The 20,239-nt window shown below is 51.2% G+C and overlaps 1 protein-coding gene and 1 long non-coding RNA gene across 2 annotated transcripts in view; one reads left to right on the forward strand and one right to left on the reverse strand.

The window, feature by feature from the left end:
- LOC112207886 (ATP-binding cassette sub-family C member 6-like) overlaps positions 1-20,239 on the forward strand; it is a 44,840-nt gene that overhangs the window by 10,204 nt on the left and 14,397 nt on the right. Inside the window, exons 5-12 of the mRNA XM_054669339.1 lie at positions 1,036-1,213; position 1,662; positions 5,032-5,192; positions 10,361-10,453; positions 12,933-13,136; positions 14,319-14,462; positions 16,068-16,155; positions 18,233-18,308. Of these exons, the coding sequence (XP_054525314.1) occupies positions 1,036-1,213; position 1,662; positions 5,032-5,192; positions 10,361-10,453; positions 12,933-13,136; positions 14,319-14,462; positions 16,068-16,155; positions 18,233-18,308 (945 nt within the window). The remainder of the gene's footprint in view (positions 1-1,035; positions 1,214-1,661; positions 1,663-5,031; positions 5,193-10,360; positions 10,454-12,932; positions 13,137-14,318; positions 14,463-16,067; positions 16,156-18,232; positions 18,309-20,239) is intronic.
- On the reverse strand, positions 66-18,239 carry LOC129137461 (uncharacterized). The gene is made up of 5 exons (XR_008540031.2): positions 16,839-18,239; positions 16,581-16,624; positions 5,944-7,941; positions 1,013-5,185; positions 66-278 (listed from the first exon to the last, which is right to left on the reverse strand). It is a non-coding gene; the product is annotated as an uncharacterized LOC129137461 (long non-coding RNA).

The following is a 20,239-nucleotide window of genomic DNA, read 5'->3' on the forward strand; positions in this document are numbered from 1 at the left end:
TAAGCAAGCTCTTACCTGACTGCATCAATTAGTTTTTGCTGTAAAATGCCCCAAAAGTGAGTGGCTTAAAATGACAAACATTCTTTTATTTAGTTCATGGTAATGTGGGTCAGTAATGTGGGCTGGGCTCAGCTGGGTGGTTCTTCTTTTCTTGGCTGGGTTTTCTCATGTGCCTGCAGTTGTGTATCTGAGACTGGGATGGCTGTCTCTGCTCCATGTGGGTCCCCATCCTCCAAAAGGCTAGCTCAGACTTGTTCATGTGGCTGCTTGGGAGGGTTCTAAGAAATAGACCAAAAACCACATTTTCTCTTGAGGCCTAGGCTCAGAGCCAGCATGGCTTTACCTCCACTGTACTCTGTTGGCCAAAGCTGGTTTTGTAGCCAGCCCAGATTCAGGTGGTGTCTGCTCAGCTGACATAACAAAGCATCACAGACTGAGACTGAGTGGCTTGAACAACAGAAATGTATTTTATCATGATTCTCGAAGCTGGAAGTTCGAGATTAGTATCTGCAAGGTGGTTCCATCTGAGGCCTCTGTCCTTGGCTTGCAGTTGGCCACCTCCTCCCTGTGTCCCCATATGGTCTTTCCTCTGTTTGCGCCCCCTGGTGTCTCCTTGTGTGTCTACATTTCCTCTTCTTAAAAGGACCCCAGTCAGATTGGATTAGGGCCCAGCCTAATGACCTCATTTTAACTTCATTGCCTCTTTAAAGGCCCTATTTCCAAATACAGTCACATTCAGAGGTACTGGGGGTCGGGGCTTCAACATATAAAGTTTGTGAGGACACAATTTAGCCTATAACAAGTGGAACAAAAACTCCACCTCTTGATCTTGAGGAGCTGCAGTCAGATTGAAAAGGAGTATGGACAGTGGGGGAAATAACGGAGACCATTATTGCAAAAAAAACCTGACTGATCCTCCACACCTGGACTAGTTTGGGCCAACTGATCCTCCACATCTGGACTGGTCTGGGCAAAGGCAACACCCTTAGGCACCTCCTCTCACCAGCTGTACCTTCTCCCTCCTTCCCCTGCAAGCCTTTTCCTGGAGTTTATTGGTGATCCCAAGCCTCCAGCCTGGAAGGGCTACCTCCTCGCCGTGCTGATGTTCCTCTCGGCCTGCCTGCAAACGCTGTTTGAGCAGCAGAACATGTACAGGCTCAAGGTGCTGCAGATGAGGCTGCGGTCGGCCATCACTGGCCTGGTGTACAGAAAGGTGAGCCCTGGGGGACAAGGGCAGGTCTTCCCAGCCAGGAAAAGCAGTATCACTGAGCAGGCAGTAATGTTATCAGCAGCTGAGAACGCATTCAGTCCTTGCTTATTAGAGTCACTCACCATACATTCTCACTTCCTTAGTTATTTCTCTGTATTATATGTATTTATTTTTTTGAGACGGAGTCTTGCTCTGTCACCCAGGCTGGAGTGCAGTGGTGCGATCTCGGCTCACTGCAACCTCCGCCTCCCGGGTTCAAGTGATTCTCCTGCCTCAGCCTCCTGAGTAACTGGGACTATAGACACGTGTCACCACGCCCAGCTAATTTTTATATTTTTGGTAGAGACAAGGTTTTGCCATGTTGGTCAGGCTGGTCTCGAACTCCTAGCCTCAAGTGATCTGTCTCAGCTCCTTAGTTATTCCTGTAAGGTCTTGTGTGATCTGTCCCTAGGGTGTCTCTGACCTCATCCCGTCACCTCCTCCCATGCTCACTCTCCTCCAGCCACACAGGTCTCCTTTCAGTTCCTCAAACACTCCAGGCCCCCACCCACCCTGGGGCCTTTGCAGCTGTTCTCACTGCCTAGGCACCACTTCTACTCCCCCTAATCTAATTTTAATTTTTGAGCCTGATTTTAACTTCCACTCATTCCCCCTTGAGGATAAAGGATTAACCTTCTGATAAGGTGGCCTGTCAGCTGTGTTCCCAGACAATACTGCTTGAGGTAAAAATGACCCCTAGGCTGGGCACAGTGGTGCACGCCTGTAATTCCAGCAATTTGGGAGGCTGAGACAGGCGGATCACTTGAGGTCAGGAGTTCAAGACCAGCCTGGCCAACATGGCGAAACCCCATCTCTACTAAAAATACAAAAATTAGCCAGGCATGGTGGCATGTGCCTGTAATTCCAGCTACTCGGGAAGCTGACACAGGAGAATCGCTTGAACCCGGGAGGTGGAGGTTGCAGTGAACTGAGATCATGCCACTACAGCGCAGCCTGGGTAAGAGAGCGAGACCTCGTCTCAGAAGAAAAACAAAACAAAACAAAAAAACCCAAATTGCATCTGGGCTGGAAGTTCTGTCCATTGACTGTGAATACCTGGTTGGAGGCCATAGCTTTAGACTTCTCTCTGTGCAGTGGCTCTTGTCCCTTCCCGGGACTCTGGGAGCTAAGTCCCTGGACTGCTGCCCCAAGAGCTATTGGCTCCTGTGGGGTATGGAGCATCTGAGCCAGGGCAGGTCCCGTCCCATGTAAGTGTCATTCCCTGACACCTGAGCTGTCACCTAGGGGAGGAGGGGACAGAGGGGACAGCTCCTAGGTGGCCGAGAAAGCAGCTCTTGATGCTGTCCTGCCAGAGTGCTGCGTCCCAGGCTGCTGTTCCCCTGAGCATGCCAGAGCTGGGTGTGCCCTATCCTGTCTTGAGAGTCCACATTTCCTTGAGCCTAAGAGGAAGGCCGCCTGGTGAGCAGGCATTGATCTTCCTATTCCCCACCCACCCGCCAGGAGGCCTTCTTTGATCTCCTGATGAGATCAGATCCCTCCTCTCTAACCTCTGGGCTTTTTTTTTTTTTTTTTTCTGACAGAGTTTCCCTCTTGTTGCCCAGGCTGGAGTGCAGTGGCACAGTCTCGGCTCACTACAACCTCCGCCCCCTGGGTTCAAGTGATTCTCCTGTCTCAGCTTCCTGAGTAGCTGGGATTACAGGTGTGCGCCACCATGCCCGGCTAATTTTGTATTTTTAGTAGACAGGGTTTCACCATGTTGGCCAAGCTGGTATCGAACTCCTGACCTCAGGTGATCCACCCACCTCAGCCTCCCAAAGTGCTGGGATTACAGACATGAGCCAACGCGCTCAGCCTGGGCTACTTTATGTTACTCATCATAACTGCCATTAAAGCATGAGTTATAGAAATGTTTTTGTTTTGTCTTATTTTTTTTGAGACAGAGTCTCACTCTGTCACCCAGGCTGTAGTGCAGTGGTGCAATCTTGGCTCACTGCAACCTCTGCCTCCTGGGTTCAAGCAATTGTCCTGCCTCACCCTCCCAAGTAGCTGGGATTACAGGCGCCCACCAGCATGCCCAGTTAATTTTTGTATTTTTACTAGAGATGGGGTTTTGCCATATTGGCCAGGCTGATCTCGAACTCCCGGCCTCAAGCAATCCATCCGCCTCAGCCTCCCAAAGTGCTGGGATTACAGGTGTGAGCCACTGTGCCCAGCCAGTTATATAAATCTTTATTATAGAGCCTTGTTCCCCACCTCAAACTCCAGTCCCGGGAGAGCAAGCCTCATCTCTGTTGTTCACAGCTGTATTTTCAGTTCCCAGCTCAGTGTGAGTCACACAGTGGGCACTCTTCAAAGACTTGCTAAGTGGAGAATTTCTATGTCCAGTCATTCCTGGATCACTTCTTCACTCCCTCACGCAGTCACAAAGGGAGGGCTGCATGTGGAATTTAGCATTCAACAGGCTGGAAGAGGTCCACTGTGACCCCAGGGTTAAGGCAGATGTGAGGCTGCCAGAGAACCAGGTTGGTGTCACAGAAGCACGTGAAAGGTCTCACCCTTGTCATGCCTTCGTCACCCTGAATTCCATTCCTTGTGTAGGCGCTTACAAGGGCTGTGACTTTGGGCAAGTTGCTCAACTTCTCTCTGCCTCGGTTTCTTTAGCCATAGAATGGGGTTAGTAAATGTTCATTTCATTGATTCTAGTCTCACATTTTTTTTTCACTCTAATACTTCCAAAATCGAGATGTCTCTTACATGTCTTAATTTAACTGGAAGTGGTATTTTCCTTGGTGAGAGAATAATAGAGAGCAATTTATCCATAGAATGTTTTTTAAAGACAGGGTCTTGCTCTGTTGCCCAGGCTAGAGTGCAGTGGCACCAACATGGCTCACTGCAGCCTCAACCTCCTGTACTCAATTAATCCTCCCACCTCAGCCTCCCCAGTAGCTAGCTGGGACCACAGGCACACCACAACCATGCCTGGCTAATTTTTTCTTTTTTTCCCCCCCTGAAGTGGATTTTGCTCTTGTTGCCCAGACTGGAATGCAATGGCTTGATCTGGGCTCACTGCAACCTCTGCCTCCTGGGTTTAAGCGATTCTCTTGCCTCAGCCTCCCAAGTAGCTGGGATTACAGGTGCCTGCCACCATGCCCGGCTAATTTTTGTATTTTTGGTAGAGACAGGGTTTCACCATGTTGGCCAGGCTGGTCTCCACCTCCTGACCTCAGGTGATCTGTCCACCTCGGCCTCCCAGAGTGCTGGGATTACAGGCGTGAGGCACCGCACCCGGCCCCCTGGCTAATTTTTTAAAGTATTTTGTAGAGCTTGGGTCTTACTATGTTGCCCGGGCTGGTTTCGAACTCCTGGGATCAAGCAATCCTCCCACCTCAGCCTCCCAGAGTGGTGGGATTACAGGCAGAGGCCACTGCACCTGGCCTGGCATTAGAGGGAATGAATATGGTAGTGCCTGCTTGGTACCATTCATGGCTGTGAGCACCCCGGGGAAGGATAAGGCTGTTCATTTAGCACAGTGCCTGCGACATGGTGAGCACTGGGCAGATGACCACCGTTATCTGTGTTAATCTGGTGTTTTCGTGCATGTTATTCATTATTATGCCTCCCGTGCTTTAGGGATCTTGGGGGATTTTCATTTTTGTCATCTCTGTGGATCCTCAAAGAGCCCTGAGAGGTTGGCCTAAGAGACTTTACTCACCCACCTCGCAGACGCGTGAAGTGGGGCTCAGTGGGTGGAGAAGCCACCTGGGGCATCCCTCTGCCCCGGCCTCCCCACTTTACTTCTCTCCTTCTGCCCACCCGCCAAGTCCTGGCTCTGTCCAGTGGCTCCAGAAAGGCCAGTGCGGTGGGTGATGTGGTCAACCTGGTGTCCGTGGACGTGCAGCGGCTGACCGAGAGCATCCTCTACCTCAACGGGCTGTGGCTGCCTCTCGTCTGGATCGTGGTCTGCTTCGTCTATCTCTGGCAGGTATGCGAAAGGAGGAAGACGGGATTTGAATGGAGTCCCCCACCCCTCCTTCTCCCCCTCCTCCTCCCCTCTCCCACCCTTCCCCCTCCTGACTTAGCATTCAAGAGGCTGGAAGAGGTCCACTGTGACCCCAGGGTTAGGGCAAGTCTGAGGCTGTGGGAGAACCAGGTTGGTGTCAGAGAGGCACATGAAAGGTTTTACCCTTGTTCTGCCCTCATCACCCTGGATTCCATTCCTGGTGTAGAAGCTTATAAGGCTTCCTCCCCTCTCCCCCTGCCCCAGCCTCCTCCTCCTGCCCCCCTCCTCTTGCACCCCTCCCTGCACCCTCCCTCCTCCTGCATCTCTCCCACCTTCTGCCCACGCACCCCCTCCTCTTCCTGCACCCCTTCCTTTTCCTCCTTCCCCCTCCTCCTCCTCTTCCTCTCTCCTGTTCCACCTTCTTCTTCCTTTCTGCTCCCTGTCATCTTCCCTCCCACTTCTTCCCTTCTCCCCTCTTCTCCTCTACCATCCTCCCTCTCTTCCCTCTCCTCTTCCCTCTCCTCTTCCCTCTCCTCTTCCCTCTCCTCTTCCCTCTCCTCTTCCCTCTCCTCTTCCCTCTCCTTCTCTTCCCTTTCTTCTTCCTCTCCTCCTTTTTCTCCTCCCCTTCCACCCCCATCTCCTCCTTCTCCTCCTCCTCCAATCCTGTCTCAATTTGCCTACTATTGTCTGATATGATGGGAAAAGCCCTCAATAAGGATGACCTTCACTTGACCTTGGGCAGGAAGTTCACCGTCTCTGGGCCTCAGTTTCCTCTGTAGAAAGATGATGATGATGATGACGATGACGTTGATACTTCCCCATGTGCTATTAGGGTACCCAGTAGGCAAGTTAACCATGTTTTGAAGTTACCAGTAACCCTGGGGCACCACCATAGCCACTGTCCACAAAACACAAGAGGAGAACATTTTAGGGGGAAAAATTGCTACTTAGTGTTCAAAAAACACAAAGTAGCCATCAGGAAACAACCAAACAAAACAAACAAAACATTTACTTTCCAACTTCATTCCTTTAACGTTGTGGTATAGGATTTTCTTTTTTTAAATTAAAATCAGACTCTGGGCCAGGCACAGTGGCTCATGCCTATAATCTCAGCAATTGGGGGGCTGAGATGGGTGGATCACTTGAGGCCAGGAGTTCCAGACCAGCCTGGCCAACCCCGTCTCTGCTGAAAGATACAAAAATTAGCCGGGCATAGTGGTGGGTGCCTATAACCCCATCCACTCAGGAGGCTGAGGCAGGAGAATCGCTTGAGCCTTGGAGGTGGAAGTTGCAGTGAGCTGAGATAATGCCACTGCACTCCAGCCTGGGTGACAGAGTGAGACTCTGTCTCCAACAAATAAATAAAAATAAAAATAAAATTAGACTCTGTATCGGGAACTGCCTAGGCTCAAATCCTGCTTCTGACCACTTACCAGTTGTGAATCCGTGTGCAAGGAACCTACTCTCTCTGTGCCTCCTGTTCTTGTCTCCAACGTGAGGATCATAATTAACAGTAGCACTCCTGCCCCAGAGGGGCTGAGGCATTAAACCAGCCCATATGTAGAAAGCACTTAAAAGGGTGCCGGGCACACAACTGCACCCTGTAGGTATTTGTAATATTATCATTAGTTACTTTTCCATAAAGGATAAGACAGTAGATGCTTTTTACACTGGAGGCCACACCATCTCTCCTGCAAATATTCATCTCTGCCCTTGGAGTGCAGAAGTGGCTGTAGACCATACTAAGCAAACAGGCATGGTATTCCTCCAATAAAACTCTATTTATGGATGCTGACATTTGAAGTGCATATCATTTTCATATGTCATGAAATAGTATCCTTTTGATTTTTTTTTTTTTGAGACAGAGTCTCACTGTGTTGCCCAGGCTTTGGTGCAATGGCACAACTTCGGCTCACTGCAACCTCCACCTCCCAGGTTCAAGCAATTATCCAGCCTCAGCCTCCTGAGTAGCTGGGATTACAGGCGTGCACCAAGACATCTGGCTAATTTTTGTATTTTTAGTAGAAACTGGGTTTCACCATGTTGGCTGGGCTGGTCCTGAACTCCTGACCTCAGGTGATCTGCCCACCTCAGCCTCCCAAAGTGCTGGGATTACGGGCATGAGCCACTGTGCCTGGCCTTGTAAAAACTGTTAATGGCATTTTGATTGTAATTGCTGAATATTCCAAAAAAAACTCGAATGCTCATGCATATGATTGTTTTTGCTAGGGCTAGGGGCCAGGACTTTTTCCAGTGTCTTCACCTTGTATTCCAGGGCCTTGCAAACAATAGGCAGGTGCTTAGCAATTAAAACATAAGGCACTCAGACAGGGCTTCATGTGCAGTACATAAATGTCATCATTAGGAAGAAAGAGAGGGAGAGAGGAAGAACACGGGAAAATTCAGGGCAATTAATCAGGTTGACCCCACCGTTGCTAAAAATCAGATGAGACCAGGCGGGGCACGGTGGCTCATGCCTGTAATCCCAGCACTTTGGGAGGTCAAGGCCGGCAGAACACTTGAGGTCAGGAGTTCAAGACCAGCCTGGCCAACATGGCAAAACCCCGTCTCTACTGAAAATATAAAAATTAGCTGGGCATGGTGGCATGTGCCTGTAATCCCAGCTACTAGGGAGGCTGAGGCAGGAGAATCACTTGAATCCGGGAGGTGGAGGTTGCAGTGAGCTGAGATCACATCACTGCACCGCAGCCTGGACGACAGAGTGAGACTCCTTCTAAAAAAAAAAAAAAAAAAAAAAAAAAAAAATTAGATGAGACCAACAAGATATCCGTAGATAATGCACCATGTTACTTCGCTTGTGTACTTTTCCTGCCTCTTGGTAGACAGTTCCTAACATCATCGTGAGGTCTTGGTGAAGGAGGAGTGGACACTGAGGTTGCTACAGTTTAATGATACCATTTTTCCCCCAGACAGAGATGTTCATCTTCTGCTCACATTCCTTGAGTGTTTTTCTAAGCCCTGTTGTGGGCTGGTGTTTACCCTCTGCGCACTTCTCCATTGAGCCAGTAGGTAGCGCCATTGCCGCATAAATGAAACAAACTGGCCCAAGGTTAGAAAATAGTGTTCCCAGGCCAGGTGGGGTGGCTCAAACCTGTAATATCAGCACTTTGGGAGGCTGAGGTGGGTGGATCACTTGAGACCAGGAGTTCGCGACCAGCCTGGGCAACGTGGTGAAACCCCATCTCTACTAAAAATACAAAAATTAGCCGAGTGACACACGCCTGTAATCCCAGCTACTCAGGAGGCTGAGACAGGAGAATCGCTTGGGAAGCAGAGGTTGCAGTGAGCCAAGATCATGAGACTCCACTCCAGCCTGGGTCACAGAACAAGAATCCATCTCAAAATAAATAAATAAATAAATAAACAAACATAGTGTTCCTAAGGACTGAGACAGGAAACTGAGGCACACAGACTGGAGTTGGGGTGGGGCTTGTCAAGAGAATGGATCCAAATAACCTGTGCAGAAATCTCAGAAAGTCACAGCAACTTAAAAATCATTTATTCTACCCCCCACTTCCACATTTTCCAGATCTAGAAACCAAAGCTGAGAGGGGGAAGATAACTATCCCAAAATCACCACGTTGGTGGGGGAGCAGGGTTGCCAGAGAAACACAGGACATTCAGTGAAGTGTGAGTTTCAGACAAACGGAAGAATTTCTCAGTGTATGTCCCAAATATTTCACGAGACTTAGACTAAAACCTTATTCACTCTTTATCTTTATCTTCAAATGTAACTGGGCATTCTGTATGATGATTTACTAAATCTGACAACCCTTGCGAGGGATGAAATGAAGATTAGGAAAATAATTAAACGCAATAAGAGAAAATGCCCAATGAGAACAACTCTATTCCCATTCTGCAGACAAGAGAATTGCACCTGAGGGAGGTGACTTGCCCCAAGGCCACACTCAAAACTCTCAGGGTCAGGATTTGAACCAGGTCCTGATTCCATAGGTCTCAACTTTACTGTTGTGGCTGGGAACACCCCCCAGTCCCACTCGTGTGTGTGCACAATCTGTCTTGAATATAACTCTCTCCCTATTGTGTAAGAGGGCTGTTTCCCTCCCTGACATTGAAGGACCCCACCTTCAGCAGGCATCTCCTGACACAGCAGACCCCATGAGCACAGATCCCTGGGACCTGGTGGCTGCCCTTATCAGATTCCCTGACATCCCCATTTTAGGACCCAAGTCTGACCACCTTCAGGATCTGCAGCTATGTTACAGAAAAGGGGTCCTGATCCAGATCCCAAGAGAGGGTTCTTGGATCTCATGCAAGAAAGAATTCAGGGCGAGTCCATAAAGTGAAAGCAAGTGTTTGTTTGTTTGTTTGTTTTTTGAGATGGAGTCTCACTCTGCCGCCCAGGCGGGAGTGCAGTGGTGCGATTGTGGCTCACTGTAAGCTCCGCCTCCCGGGTTCAAGCTATTCTCCTGCCTCAGCCTCTCGAGTAGCTGGGATCACAGGTGCCCACCACCACACCTGGCTAGTTTTTATATTTTTAGTAGAGACTGTGTTTCACTATGTTGGCCAGGCTGGTCTCGAACTCCTGACCTCAGGTGATCCGCCCGCCTCCGGCCTCCCAAAGTGCTGGGATTACAGGCATGATCCACCGTGCCCGGCCAAAAGCAAGTTTTTTAGTAAAGTAAAGATCTAAAAGAATGGCTACTCCATAGAGAGAGCAACCCAGAGGGCTGCTGGTTGCCCATTTTTATGGTTATTTCTTGATGATGTGCTAAACAAGTGGTGGATTATTCATGCCTTTCCTTCTTAGACCATATAGGGTAACTTCCTGATGTTGCCATGGCATTTGTAAACTGTCATGGTGCTGGTGGAGTGTAGCAGTGAGGATGACGGGAGGTCACTCTCGTAGCCATCTTGGTTTTGGTGGGATTTGGCCGCCTTCTTTACTGCAACCTGTTTTATCAGGAAGGTCTTTGTGACCTGTATCTTGTGCCGACCTCCTATCTCATCCTGTGACTTACAATACCTTAACCATCTGGGAATGCAGCCCAGTAGGTCTCAGCCTCATTTTACCCAGCCCCTATTCAAGATGGAGTTGCTCTGGTTCACGTGCCTCTGAGAGCTGGGCTCCTCGGGATCTCCTGACATCCTGCCCCTTCTGTCCCCAGCTCCTGGGGCCCTCCGCCCTCACTGCCATCGCTGTCTTCCTGAGCCTCCTCCCTCTGAATTTCTTCATCACCAAGAAAAGGAACCACCATCAGGTTTGGCTTTTGGGAAAGGGACGGACCAGGCAGGAAGTAGGGAGGAAGCCACAGGTCCTGGTGTGGGAGATGGGGAGGGGAGAGCTGAGTGCGAGCCCACGGGTCTGGCTTTGTTCTTGTCATCTGTGAGCTGCCCATCACTCAGACCTGCACCCCCTCCCACTACCGTCTCAATGGACAGTGGCTCCGTCCCTCCAGTGTTCAGGCCACAGGCCCTGGGTCAGTTGAATGCCTTTTTCTCTCACATCCCATCTGTCAGCAGATTTGCTTGGCATCACCTTCAAAATGCATCCAAAATGTCACCCTTCCCAGCATAGGCTCTCCAAACCCCATGATCTGTAACCCAGGTCACAGCAGCAAGCCCCTGGCTCACTCCCCGCTTCTGCCCTCAGCCTCTCTCCACTCCCAGCCAGAGGAGACCTATGCAAACCAAATACGTTGTACCCCTCCTCTACTCAGACCCACAGCGGCCCCATTTTCCTCAGACTGAGCCAAAGACCCCACAGTGGCCCACCAGGCCCGCCCTGAGCTGGCCTCATTGCTTCCAACCTCACCTTCTACCCGTCTCCCCTCCTTCCCTGCCTTTCCCCGCACATCTCCCATCCTCAAACCTGCCAGATCTCACACATCCCTGCAGGCCTTCGCTTTAGCTGTTCCCTCCGCCTGGATCACCCTCACTCCCGAAGACCCTCCGTCACCTCCCTGTAGTCAGGGCGGCTTCCCTCACCACCCTCCAGCAAGGAAACAGCACGTCCATCCCTCTCCTCCCAGCAGCAGCCTCTCCTTTGCCTGCCCTGGGTTTGTTTTTGCTTTTTTCCCCCCACAGCACTTCCCACATCCTACAGGGCCCTGCAGGAAGCACCCAACAGGGGTTGATTGCCTTGTTCTCCTTAACTGGAAGTTTGCAACAGCACAGGCCACTGACTGTGGCCAACTCGGCATCTAGTTAGTGCTTGGCAGGCAGAAGGTTCTCAGTAAGTGTTTGTGAACTATGGAAGAAGGAGGGAGGGAAGAAGGGAAGGAGGGAAGAAGGGAAGGAAAGAGGAAGGGAAGAAGGAAAGGAGGAGAGGAAGGAGGGAGGGGAAGGAGAGAAAAGGAGGGAGGGAAGGAAAGACAAGAAAAGGAAAGAAGGACAGAGGGAAGGAGGGAAGGAAAGAATTGAGGGAGGAAGAGAAGGAATGAGGGAGAGAAGAAAGAAAGCGGGGAGGGAGGGAAGGAAAGAAAAGGAAAGAGGGAAGGAAGAAAGCGAAGGAAAGAGGAAGAAAGGAGATAGGGAAGGAAGGAAAGAAAAGGCAGGAAAGAGAGAGGGAGGGATGGGGGATGGAAGGAAGGAGCTTATTTCCTCTCTTGGCCCAGCTGTCCCAGTGTCCGTCTGTCACCTGGGCTGTTTCTCCAGCCTCCTGTGTGGCCTCCTCTAAAACATTCTAGGCCGGGCACAGTGGCTGACACCTGTAATCCCAGCACTTTGGGAGGCCGAGGCGGGCAGATCACCTGAGGTCAGGAGTTCAAAACCAGCCTGGCCAACATGGCATAACCCTGCCTCCACAAAAAATACAAAATTTAGCCAGGCATGGTGGCGGGCGCCTGCAATCCCAGCTACTCGGGAGGCTCAGGCAGGAGAATCGCTTGAACCCAGGAGGCGGAGGTTATAGTGAGCCGAGACCGCACCACTGCACTCCAGCCTGGGCGACAGAGCAAGACTCGGTCTCAAAAAGTAAAACCTTCTCCAGGCAGCTGCCCCTCTGATGATGCCCCCAGCCCCATGGTGAAGCACAGGAGACCCTGAATTCCTCTGCCTGACTTTAAAGTGCCAAGTGACCCTGCCCACATGCTCCTCTGGTCACACTGAGTGTCCTCTGAGTCATGCTATTCCCTGTGCCTGGGTTTTAGCTGCCCCCGCCACCCCCCTACCCCCCAGCCCCCACCCCCCACCCCCATCTCAAGCCCCTCCCCTCCCTCTTCTCCAGCTCCATCCCCCCATCCTCTGCCTGCTCAGCACCCACTTCCTGGTCATTTAAGATTTAGCTCAGGCTGTAATCCCAGCATTTTAGGAGGCTGAGGGCAGAGGATCACTTGAGCCCAGGAGCTCGAGGCCAACCTGGGCGACATAGCGAGACCCCAACTCCACAAAAAATGTAAAAGGTGAAAAAAAAAAAAAAAAGACGTAGCTCAGGCATCAACCACCTCCAGGTAGCCTTCCTGATGGTGCCATACCCAGGTGGGCTCAGGCTGCCTCTGTTCTCCAGGCATCAGAGGCTTCCTCCGTGGGGCACACTGTCCCAGGGGCACTCCTGCAGAAGTCCAGGTACAGGATGATGGTGGTTGGACCAGGAGTGAGGGTCAGAGATGCTGAGAGGCAGACAGGTTTGGGACGCAGTTTGGTGAGATGAATGGGATTTGCTGAAGGGTGGCTGTCAGGGTGCAGGGAAGAATTCTCAACTGTCCCTGTCTTCATCTCTCTTCTCCCCTCCGATCCCAGGAGGAGCAAATGAGGCAGAAGGACTCACGGGCACGGCTCACCAGCTCTATCCTCAGGAACTCGAAGACCATCAAGTTCCATGGCTGGGAGGGAGCCTTTCTCGACAGAGTCCTGGGCATCCGAGGCCAGGAGCTGGGCGCCTTGCGGACCTCCGGCCTCCTCTTCTCTGTGTTGCTGGTGTCCTTCCAAGTGTCTACATTTCTGGTGACGTCACTCTAGTCTCTATGCTGAGCAGCATTGGGGAAGGAGTGCAGGGGTGGGGGCAGGGTGAGGTAGGTGGAGGCCCCCAGATCCTACCACCCTGTCCATCAAAACCCACTCATTCTGGATCCTGTTCTCTCTGGGTCCCTGCTGTCTTCTACAAGAACTAATTAATCATATTATTCTAGCAAAGGTGGCAGTGGCTGATAAAGTCTGCTGAACTCTCAGAGAGAGTTCCAGGCTTCTACCGATGTGGGGAGGAGGGTACAGATGCAGGGGGGTGGCAGAGGTAGAATCCTGGGTCAGAGTGACTTCCCTGATCCTGGCCAGCAGATGTCCATAGCCACCCTGTCACTGGACGTGATCCTTGTCCTGCCATTCTGTAATTTATTTCATATTGCTGTCAGAACAACCTTCCTAAACCACAGTTTTAAAAAATTGGATACATAGGCTGGGTGTGGTGGCTCATGCCTGTCGTCCCAATACTTTGGGAGGCCGAGATGGGTGGATCACCTGAGGTCAGGAGTTCAAGACCAGCCTGGCCAACATGGCGAAACCCTGTCTCTACTAAAAATATAAAAATTAGCTGGTTGCAGTGGCGGGCGCCTGTAATCCCAGCTACTTGGGAGTCTGAGGCAGGAGAATCACTTGAACCCAGGAGGCAGAGGTTGCAGTGAGCCGAGATCATGCCACTGTACTCCAGCCTGGGCGACAGAGCAAGACTTCATCTCAAAAAAAAAAAAAAAAAGCACCACAAATGGCACCAACACCTAGAGCCCTCAAGTGCTGCTCCTGCCTGCAACTTTAGAGTCATCTTCCAAGGGACTCTAGAATCACAAGTTCCACCACGTCTAGAACAACAGGGCTACCAAGATCAAAAACTCTGCTGTCCCCCGATGCCTGGAACCTAGAGGCATTAGGTTCTCCCCTAGGTTCTAGTGACGCCTAGAGCCGTGGGGCTGCACACTCATCACCATTAGCAATGCGCTGTGTCTTTAGAGAGAGCCTTATGTAGCTTATGACTGCGGAGAGGACATGTGTTAGCAGGACTGGGAGTGGGATCTACGGAGGGAAGCACATGCGGACATGGCGGGTGGGCCACATGGACCGTGCAGTCACCACAGCTTGCCCAGGCTGCCCTATCCATGCTTGCGTGTCTCATTGTTGCCCCACGTGTCCCCCCAGGTCGCACTGGTGGTGTTTGCTGTCCACACTCTGGTGGCCGAGAATGCTATGGATGCAGAGAAAGCCTTTGTGACTCTCACAGTTCTCAACATCCTCAACAAGGCCCAGGCTTTCCTGCCCTTCTCCATCCACTCCCTCGTCCAGGTGAGGTGGGTGCAAGGGCTGGAGCCATCCTGGGAGAGTGCGTGGGCTACACCTGGCTCCAGCTTCCCTACCCCTGCCATTTGCAGAGGAGAGGGAAGACAGAGTGGGAGGGAGAGGGATGGTGTGGAGCTGGAAAAGAGGCAGGTAGGGGCAAGAACAGAGGCGGGCAGAGAGTACAGCAAATACATCTGGAAGGGGTCAGCCTTTGGAGGGCAATGTGCAGACCTTTCCACACACACCCTCAGGACATGCATACTTGTCCATCTGCCCAGCAATTCCACATACAAGCAATCATGTCAGTTCCCTTTTTTATACAAAGCGATTTTGTTTCTCTTCCTTTGCTATCTCTAGTCCTTTCAGCATGATGAAAACAAGAAACGGCGGCATACCTGAGCCATCTCCATGTTTTTTATTTTTTATTTTTATTTATTTATTTATTTGAGATGGAGTCTCACTCTGTCACCCAGGCTGGAGTGCAGTGGTGCAATCTCGGCTCACTGCAAGATCTACCTTGCAGATTCAAGTGATTCTCCTGCCCCAGCCTGCCAAGTAGCTGGGACCACAGGCATGCACAACCATGCCCAGCTAATTTTTTTTTTTTTTTTTTTTTTTGTATTTTTAGCAGAGATGAGATTTCACCATGTTGGCCAGGCAGGTCTTGAACCACTGACCTCAGGTGATCTGCCCACCTTGGCCTCCCAAAGTGCTGATTACAGACATGAGCCACTGCACCCAGTCTTATTTATTTATTTATTGTGTTTTTAGTAGAGACAGGGTTTCACCATGTTGGCCAGGCCAGGCTGGTCTTGAACTCCCGACCTCATGTAATAAGCCCGCCTCAGCCTCCCAAAGTGCTAGGATTACAGGCATGAGCCACCGCGCCTGGCCGCCTTATTTATTTATTTATTTATTTATTTATTGAGACAGTGTCTCACTCTGTCACCCAGGCTGGAGTGCAGTGGCACGATCTCAGCTCACTGCATGCTCAAACTCCTGGACTCAAGTGATGCTTCTACCTCCCAGCCTCCTGAGTAGCTGGGACTACAGGCATGGGCCACCACATCCGGCTAATTTTTTTAATTTTTTGTAGAAACAAAGAGTCTTGCTATGTTCCCCAGGTCTCCAACTCCTGGCCTCAAGTGATCCTCCTGCACTTGGCTTCCCAAAGTGCTGGGATTACCGGCATGAGCCGCTGCACCTGGCCTAATCTCTATTTTAACGACTGGTCTCTTTCTTCCCCAAAGATGGGTTTGTGACTGGGAGAGAGCGCCCCAAGGTGGACAACATTTGAAATTGTTCCACATAATGGCTTGATAACCTTACTGGAAAAGCCACCATCCTCTTCCCAGATCTTGTCTGCAGAATGGCAGCTGGCTTGCTTCGGTGTCACTGATTTGTAGGATCGCAGAGGTGGGAGATCACCACCATCAAGGTCACCACTTGGGTTGCATCGTTTCCCATGAACTAGAAAGCTTTGTCCTCATGCCTCCTATGCACAGAGCTTGGTAGACAGGAAGCTGTTGCCACACATCTTGAGACACCGACACCCAAAACCTGAGTTCTTTGCTCTTCTTGCTGGGTGACCTGCGGCTTCGGTTTTCCTAGGCCCGGGTGTCCTTTGACCGTCTGGTCACCTTCCTCTGCCTGGAAGAAGTTGACCCTGGTGCCGTAGACTCAAGTTCCTCTGGAAGCGGTGAGTGCTGAGTCTGGCAGGAGGGGTGTGGGAGGGATGGGGGATGTGGGGGCCACCCCGGCCCATAATGGCAAGCCAGCATCAGCACTGGGGGGAGATGGGGGCTGCGGGCAATGGATGACACGTGCAGATCACGCCATCTGCGTGTCACTTGGAAACTGGCACTGTGCTGCTCTTCTTTCTGCTAGCCATTCAGCGACCACTCACTGAGTGCCCACTTTGTACCATCCTGGGTGTACAACAGGGAACACTCTAACACAGTGGTCCCCAAGCTTTTTGGCACCAGGGACTGGTTTTGTGGAAGACAGTTTTCCCACGGACCGGGGCGAGGCGCGTGGTTTTGGGATGATTCAAACACATTCCATTTATTGTGCCCTTTATTATTATTACATTGTACTATATAATGAAATAATTATACAACTCACCATAACGTAGAACCAGTGGGAGCCCTGAGCTTGCTTTCCGTCAACTAGATGGCCCCAAAGCGGGTGATGGGAGACAGAGATCATCAGGCATTAGATTCTTATAAGGAACACGCAACCCAGATTCCTCACATGCACAGTTCACAAGTGTCCATGCTCCTATGAGAATCTATTGCTGCTGCTGATTTGGCAGGAGGTGGAGCTCAGGTGGTGATGGGAGTGATGGGGAATGGCTGTAAACACAGATGACGCTCTGCTCACCTGCCCTGCGCTCACCTCCTGCTGTATGGCCCAGTTCCTAAGAGGCTGCAGACTGGTACCAGTCTGTGGCCTGGGGGTTGAGGACTCCTGCTCTAACAGACCAGGTCCTTGTCCTCATGCAGAAAGTCCCAGGTAATAAGCATGACAGCATTTTGATCAAGCTGGAAAATAGCAACATTTCAAGCACCATTGCACGATGAGACTTACCAAGCTCAAGTTACCTGGGCTTCCCCCTCCACCCCATCCTTCTTTTACGCCACGGGCCAAGACCCTCTCCCTTGTTGCAATGAAGAATCTGGGCAAACTGTGTACCTGGAAAACACCCACATAGTGGTAAGAAGCCGAGCCTGTGGCATTCAACTGCCCAGGTCCAAATCCCAGCCCCAGCACTGACTAGCTGGGTGATCCTGACAAGTAGATCATCTCTCTGAGCTTCCGTGTTCCCATCTCCAAAATGGGCATGTTAATCATTATAGCAGCTAATTGTGAGGATGAATTTAGTTGATCTGGGCTAAGCCATGAGAGCTTTGATTTTTAGAAAATCTTTCAGGCGATTCTAACTACGTCTTAAGGATCAAGAACCACTAATCTAATTACACTTGTTATCACAGTGAAATAATAATAGTAATAATTAGTATTATTTTTGAGACACAGTCTTACTCCGTCATCCAGGCTGGAGTGCAGTGGTGCAATCTTGGTTCACTGCAACCTCCGCCTCCTGGGTTCAAGCAATTCTCCTGCCTTAGCCTCTCGAGTAGCTGTGATTACAGGCGCCCACCACCACGCCTGGCTAATTTTTGTATTTTTTGGTAGAGGCAGGGTTTTGCCATGTTGGCCAGGCTGGTCTCAAACTCCTGACCTCAAGTGATCCTACCACCTCTGCTTCCTAAAGTGCTGGGATTACAGGCATGAGACACTGTGCCGGCCACAGTGAAATTAATAACACCCCCTTCACTCTGGGAAGGCTGGGATTTGATGATAATTTATTTCAGAAATTCACTAACTTTTTCCATAAATGACCAGATTGTGCATATTTTAGGCCTGTGGGCCACACAGTCTCTGTCACAACTGCTCAAAGCATGACATATAGAAATGAATGGATGTGGCCGTGTTCCAATAAAACTTTATTTATAAGAAAAGGCAGCAGGCAGGATTTGGTCTCTGGGCCACAGTTTGCCTCCCCCTGGATTATGTAGCCATGGGACACGGACAGAACAAGAACCCTGCGGGGTCACCCACAAGCCAGTGAGTAGCAGGGCAATTTGTTCAGTGGGAGAGATTTCTTCCTGCAGCCTCTGCCCCTGGGGGGGCGGCGGATGGTGCCTGGGGGCCTCTCCGATGCAGAGGCCGGCCAGGTCAGGGGTCTCCTGTAAATGGCCTCTTGTGCCCTGCAGCTGCCGGGAAGGATTGCATCACCATACACAGTGCCACCTTCGCCTGGTCCCAGGAAAGCCCTCCCTGCCTCCACAGGTACAGAACGACACCCGTAGTAACCAGCCTCATGTTTTTAGGGAGAAGATGCGTGGGGCTCCTGCTGCCTCCCACCTGAGAGGTGGTGTAGGTTTCCAGCCTGGGACTGGAGGGTGGGTTAGGCTGGGCTGGGGCTCTGCCGGGGAGGTTCTCAGGATACATCTCTACCTCCTGAAGGTGGGGACCTGCACAGCATAGACCAGTATCTCCTGCAGATGGGGACCAGGGCATCTGAGCCTCCCCCATTAGGGGGAGACACCCCTGTGCTCCCAGGCTGGCCAAGACGATGCCAAGGGAGGGCTGGCTGAGAGGAGCCCCAAGGTTCAGCCCTATCAGCTGTGCTCACTTCTGTGCCTCCTGTATCAGTCCGAGGTCATGATCATCTATAGTCTCCAACTCTATCGCTTGATCTTTGTGGCCAAAAATCTCAGACAGCCCTGAAACTCCCTAAGAAGAGAAGGAATATGCCCCAGGTAGTATTTGTATTGGTTGTCATTCACTCACTTCATCGATAGAGCACTAGGTGTGGGCCACGCTCTGTTCTAGGTATTGGGGATAGGGCGAAGGAAACAGACAAGGGCCCTGCTCTCTTGGGGTGACATGCTGATAGAGGTGAGGCCCAAACAGAAAACCAGAGCAAGGGAACAGAGTACGATGGCATGTCTAGCGAGGGAAGGCTTTGCATTCAAGCCGAGATCATAAGGAAGGAGTGTCTGGGAGAAGAGCTGTCTTTTTTTTTTTTTTTTTTTGAAACGGAGTCTTGCTCTGTCACGCAGGCTGGAGTGCAATGGCATGATCTCGGCTCACCGCAACCTCCACCTTCCGGATTCAAGCAATTCTCCTGCCTCAGCCTCCCGAGTAGCTGGGATTACAGGCGCATGCTACCACACCCAGCTAATTTTTGTATTTTTAGTAGAGATGGGTTTTACCATGTTCGTCAGGCTGGTCTCCAACTCCTGACCTCAAGAGATCCACCTGCCTCAGTTCCCAAAGGACTAGGATTACAGGCATGAGCCACCGTGCCCGGCCTGGGAGAAGAACCTTCTAGGCGGTGGGAATGGCATCAGCAAAGGTCCTGGGGCAGGAGAGTGCCTGGACCTGGGTTTCTCAACCTCAGCACGGTTCATATTTTGGGCTGAAACTTCTTTGTTGGGGGCTGTCGTGTGCATTGTGGGATGTTTAGCAGACCCAATCTCTACCCACTAGATGCCAGCAGCACCCCCTACTGGTTGTGACATCCAAAAATATCTCTAGGTCTTGCCAAATGACTCCTGGGGGATGCAGTCACCCCCAGGTGAGAACCACTGGCCTTTTTTGTTCAAGAAACAGCAAGGAGGTCAGCAAGGCCAGGGCCGAGCAGCTGAGGCACAGAGCGGAAGGAGGCAGGAGATGTCATTCCTGATGGTCAGGACTTTAGCTCTGACCCTGAGTGAAATGGGAGTGCTGGCGGGTTTAGCTGGAAAGTGTCATGATCTGACTTGGGTTTTAACAGATCCCTCTGGTCACTGGGTGGAGGATGGGCTGTGGGACGCGGACAGGAGTAGGGCGGGACCAAGAGTAGGGGGAGGGCGGGAGGAAAGAGCCTATTTATCGCAAGAGCCAAGGCAGGAGGCCAGGCTGGTGAAACCCTCAGGCTATAGTCAACTGTGTGTGTGTGTGTGCGTGGTGTGCATGTGTGCACACATGTATGCGTGTGAGCATGGATTGATTGGGTATGTGCATGCACTTGTGTGTGTGTGGATGCGTGCCCACATTGTGTTGCTGTGCATGCTAGCATGCTTGTATGAGTGTGCAAATGTGCATGCATGTGTGCACGCTTTGTGTGCATGTGTACATGCACAGATGTGCACAGGATAGTTCCTCAAATAGCTAGACAAGGACTGGGAAAAAGAACAGCCCCACAGGTCCTCTTGGAGACTCCCAGAGCAGGA

The sequence above is a fragment of the Pan troglodytes genome, chromosome 18, assembly GCF_028858775.2.
Source record: "Pan troglodytes isolate AG18354 chromosome 18, NHGRI_mPanTro3-v2.0_pri, whole genome shotgun sequence".
In the NCBI taxonomy this organism is placed as follows: Eukaryota; Metazoa; Chordata; class Mammalia; order Primates; family Hominidae; genus Pan; species Pan troglodytes.